The sequence below is a fragment of the Bidens hawaiensis genome, unplaced genomic scaffold, assembly GCF_021521415.1.
Source record: "Bidens hawaiensis isolate Kalapana, Puna unplaced genomic scaffold, B.hawaiensis_p1.1 tig00057635_1, whole genome shotgun sequence".
Classification (NCBI taxonomy): domain Eukaryota; kingdom Viridiplantae; phylum Streptophyta; class Magnoliopsida; order Asterales; family Asteraceae; genus Bidens; species Bidens hawaiensis.
In genome coordinates, this window is record NW_027500378.1 from 31,595 (window position 1) to 36,944 (window position 5,350).

A 5,350-nucleotide genomic window follows, 5' to 3' on the forward strand; every position below is an offset into this window, starting at 1 on the left:
GAAGACCTTGCGCATCCCCGGGATAGGCGCATAAAGGACAACACAACAAATGAGACAATAGTCTAATCCAAATCAGGATAAGGACAACCATGATTGTACTCATCAGACAACCTTCCAGAAGGTATCTTTTAAGAAATAAAGAATGTGCTGATGTTGACAGCTGCCAATGAAGGGTGGACAACTCAGCAAAACCCATGTGCCACCACGTGATGGCACATGGGTCAGGTAAAATACCTTGGCCAGAGATTAATCAATGAAAAAGCACCAGGTGTCCTAAGTACATGTGGTGCGAAGCAATAGGAGGAGGCCAAAAAGGCCCTAATTGGGTCTAAGCCCAATCATTGGAAACCCTAATACTATAAATACTACACCACCTCCACAGTTGAGGTCAAACAAGAAGATACATTCTAAGTCCTTATTCCTTTTCACATTCTTATCATCTTCTCCTGCAATATCTTATTCTCACACCGGAGGGTTACCCCAAAGAGGACCCCTCTGTCCCTTTCTGAGGGGTAAGTTCACGGTGCTGTTCGTTTTGTAGGTGGAGGAACTCGTATCTCGGAAAACCATCGGTGATATAGCACACTCATACCCGATGAACATAGATCGAATACAAGTAAGTCGATTCACGCTTCTTCAATAATTAAATGGAATAATTCTCAAGATCCATAACCGACAATATATGTTCCTAAAAACTAAATGAAATCTAACATAACCAAAAAAAATAGAAAAAAACAAAAAATTCAGATAGATTTAAGATATTGTATTTAACATGACATATAATGAGAGTAGTAGATATCCTTTAACAGAAGAATACACAAGTAAAAAAGAAAAAAAAAAGAACATATTTTTTATTTTTTTCTTATAACAATATAACCTATAACATAACACATACCAGCATCCAGCACACAAATACACAATATGATCACGAACACAAATAAAAGTAAAAACAATAACCAATTTGACTGCAAAACTTTCCCAAAACCTCACCTATCAACTGTCAAGGCTGTTGAGTTCGCCCATGCTGTTGCTGCTTTGTAGTATGGTCTGTTGCAAGATAAGAGCCCGAGTCAGCAGTCACGGTTTGAAATTGAGCAGCCGATTGAGGTGGCAATTGCTGTGGTGCTGCATAATACATATGCTGTCCTTGCACAGGATCAGTGAATTCATATCCATAGTTAGCTCCAGCACCAGAGACAGAACTAGCAACAGATTGAGATGGATGGTGAATCTGTGAATACCCAACATATTGTGGCTGTAATTGTGGTTGAGGTTGAGGTTGTGGTTGGCTAGAAGAAACTTGAACAAATTGAGGAGCACCAGAATTTGTTGTTCCATAAACTCCAGCAGGTAACTCACTGTTAGGAGCAGTTTGTGCAGGCGGCCTATTGGTGGTGTAAGCAGCTGGAGGTGGTAGCGGTGCTTGATTATGAGAAAGAGAGGTGGCAGTTGCAGAGGACACATCAGCATAACCAGCAGATTGCGGCTGCATTTGCAAGTTGTAACCATGAGGAGCCTGTCTAGCAGGCATATAATACACAAAGTTCTGCTGGTCAAGGGGTAGATGGTGAGGGTGTTGGCTCGGAGGTGGATACATCTGGTAGTAAGATGGCACAGGAACCGCACCAGGTGGGTGATGCTGGATGTACTGCGGTGGTGGAACGGCTGTATGAATGAACTGTGGTTGCTGGTGGTGCATTTGGGCGTGTTGTGGATCAACCTGTGCATTTGACATTGACATTAAATAAGCAGAATCTGCAATTTGTTGTTGTTGCTGCTGCTGTTGCTGCTGTTGTTGTTGCAGCATTTGAATTCTAGTGTTTTGATCAGGAATGTTATTCAGATCGGTAGGTCGATTGTTGTTATTAGAAGTTTGGATTTGACCCAATTGATCCTGATAAATCATGGCCGGTTTTGGTCTACCATCACTGCAATTCATACATATACAAATCTTAATTCATAGCAATAATTATCACTTGGCATTTTCACAATATATGCGGTGTCTATGAACTACATATAGCATCATGCATCAATAAATCTTAACTCATTGCACCTTTCCGCAAACACTTGATATGCACTGTCAATGAATTACAAATAAACTCTTACATAAACAAATCTTAACTCATATCAGCCATTTTCACTTGGCATTTCCACAAACACTTGATATGCACCGCCTATGAACTATAAATATTATCATACATAAACAAATCTCAACTCATAGCAGAAACATTCACTAGGCATTTCCACAAACACTTGATATGCATTGTCTCTGAACTATAGATAAATTCATACTTATACAAATCACTTCACATTTCCACAAACACATTATATGCATTGTGATGCAGTTTTGGAAGCGATCAATGGCTCAAGAAACTCATGATAATCAAAGACGATAAATTCGAACCGAAGGTTCGAAGAACAAAGATCTTCATATTATAACTCAATCAAAAACTGAAAATTAAATAACACTTAACCCTACTTATACTAGACATATATCTTAGTAAACAAGAAAGATAAAATTAGGAAACTTGAATTTTAAACAAGGAGATAATCTGCATCACATTGTCTATGAACTATAAATAAACTCATACATACACAAATTTTTCACTTAGGCATTTCCACCAACACTTTATATGCATCGTTAACATCATACATATAGAAAATCTCAACTCACAGCACAAATCTTCACTTAGGCATTTCCACAAACAATTGATATGCATTGTCTCTATAAACAATAAACGATCCATAATCTGAATTTAAAATTTGCATGTACCTCGAAATCGAATCCGAAGAAGCCAAATCAAAACCTGAGGATTGCTTTTGCTGATATTGTTGTTGTTGCTGCTGCTGCTTTAGATAATCCGATCTCTCATCCTCAGAGAAAACCGGATTAGCGTACTCCGCAGCCACCGGCGTAGAACTAGAACTCAACGGCACCACAGGCGCAGGCACAGCAACGTAACCGCCATCGTCCTGCTGCTTCTGATGTTGTTGATGTACACTCATCTGAGAAAACTGCTCCTCAATTATCCTCTCCTTCTGATTATTATTAATATTACCATCCACATGTACTCTAATCGGCGGCAAGCTAGCTAACGAAGGAGCTGACGAAGCGGATCCAAACGACGACGTGCGTTCCAAATCAGGAACAGAATGTAAATCCTGAGCCGAAATATTCGCTTTCGAATTTTTACCGATCACTCCTTTTTTCTCCGGGACCGAAACGTCGTCGTCTAGATTCAATAAACAATTCACCGACGACGTGTCCGAAAATCCAGACGTTGATCCGTTTAAGGCGCTTAGAAACCAGTCCTCCGATTTAACGCTGTTTTCCAAAAGCGATCCGATCGAAGAGGCCGAATCAGGCTTAGTCGGAAACAGAAATAAACGTAGACGTGACGTCTTGCTGACGTGTGCGGATGAGTTAAGCCTCTCGTACTCATCGATCATGTTCTCCAGGTCTTCATCGGTGGTAACGGAGATCAACGAGTCCAGATCTTCAGACGGAAGCTGATACTTAAGCGTAAACGACGCCGTTGCGGAAGGCAATGCTAAATTCGACGATCGGAGCAGCGTTTTGGAGAGGCGTTGGATGAGGTCAAACAGAGTGACGTGGCGGTCAACTACAACGATACGTGTCTCGCCGCCGACGTAGCAGAGAGACTTGTCATGCGGACGAGGGACTATGTGTCCGCCGTAGCTGCACATCAGCCGGAGCTTAGTCAAGCCTGCTAGCTGCTGCGCCGCCGTCGTAGTGCCGCCGTTGCTAGGGTATGTATTGTCTTCTCCGAATGAATCGGTGTTGCGGGAGTGAGGGGAGGAGTCTAGAGAATCGGGGTACGTGGCCAACGGAGGTGGAACCTGAGAGGTGGAGACGGCGGTGAGAGACGGTGGCGGTGGTGTGAGGGTTTGCTGCTCCATTGAGGGAATATGAAAATGTGGGCTGGCGTGCAGCTTTTTGTGTTTGCGGCCAGGCAAGCAATTAAAAGAGCTGAAACGAAGAATGTGGAGAAACCTGCTAAAGCCTGCGAAGAGAACCAACATGTTTTTGTCCCTCAGGCTTTTGATACATTTGGCTCCTTGGCACCGGAAGCTATCCGTTTTCTAACCAGGGTCCAACAGGTTGTGCATAGCAATGTGTCGACTCCAAAGGGGTAGGGGTATGTCTTTAGCAGGTTAGGGTTTGCAATTCAGAAATGGGTGGCGGCGCAGCTTGTTGCCCGCCTACCTGCTATATTGATGTAATATCTATGTTTCTACATGTTAGAACCCAATTTTTGACACATCTAAATAAAGAAAAAAAATATGAAGGAAGGTTAAGTTTACTTTTCAACTGTCTTATACGTTATGATATTTTTTTTATTAAATACGACGCAGCTTGATGTATGATAACTTCGGACGTTACGTTTCTAAATTATCTTTCTGAAAATATTTATTTATTACGACTACTTTTTAAATATTAATGAGTAGATAATATTGATTATTAATAATATTGTTACTTTAATATATATTCTTTTTACAACATTTTACTTTGTTTTATATTTGATTTTCTAATTATTTGACTATTCTTCTGTTTTTAGTATCTGCCAAACAATTCGTAGGATGTTTTTGTAACTGAAACGGTCGACAGAAGCTATAATAATTATTTCAAAAGTAAAGGTGTCTTAGGTTTATTAAGAGTATGTTTGGGATTTAGTTTAAAAAATGTTTATGGCTTTTCAAATAACCATTTTAAAAAGTCATGATTTAAGGTTTTAGGAAACTGCTTTTTAGCCTTTTCAAAAAGCTAAATTAAGAAGGTTTTTTGGATTGCCAAAAACATTTAAATTTATTGACTTTTTGAAAACACTAATAAGCATTTTTCAAACTCAATCCTAAGCATGCCCTAAATGTTCAAGATTCTCATTTTGTCATCCTATAGAGGGGCAGGGGCGAAGTTAGCCCATTCGTAGGGTGGGCCGAGGCCCACCGTCCATTTCGGCTCGAACCTATATGTTTAGTGTACTTAATACTCCAATCTTCTTGTTTAATTCCAAGTGCCCACCCTACAAATTACTTTATGTGGAACTTTAAGGTTAAGCGAGAAGGATGGTGTTGTTGGAATGTTTTCCGACGGCCGGACGATAGCCAACGAGGAGCTGCAAATTCTGTATAAAAGATGAAAGAAAGAATGTGTAAAAGATGGTTTGACTATAAAGTACTTTCTAAAAGTAATATTTTATACTATTTAATGTTTGTTTACTGTTTCATTCTCGGAAAATGTCACCAACTACTACGTTCTCATTTGTTTATTAAGTCACTATACTTACTTTTGCTATGTTAGTTGTAGGGGATGGATCTTGCAAGAAGT

At 40.0% G+C, this 5,350-nt stretch overlaps 1 protein-coding gene across 1 annotated transcript; it reads right to left on the reverse strand.

Moving 5' to 3' along the window:
* Positions 1 to 732: 732 nt before the first annotated feature.
* On the reverse strand, positions 733 to 3,961 carry LOC143601924 (uncharacterized). Its single transcript, XM_077079201.1, has 2 exons — positions 2,774 to 3,961; positions 733 to 1,928 (listed from the first exon to the last, which is right to left on the reverse strand). The coding sequence occupies exons 1-2, from the start codon at positions 3,919 to 3,921 to the stop codon at positions 1,001 to 1,003; spliced, it is 2,076 nt and encodes a 691-aa protein (XP_076935316.1). The 5' UTR covers positions 3,922 to 3,961; the 3' UTR covers positions 733 to 1,000.
* Between the last annotated feature and the right edge of the window lie 1,389 nt (positions 3,962 to 5,350).

Coding starts and splice junctions, on each gene's coding strand:
- LOC143601924 (XM_077079201.1), bottom strand. CDS start 3,921: ATGGAGCAGCAAACCCTCACACCACCGCCACCGTCTCTCACCGCCGTC. Junction 1,929..2,773: donor TCTTCGGATTCGATTTCGAG/GTACATGCAAAT, acceptor TATGAATTGCAG/TGATGGTAGACCAAAACCGG.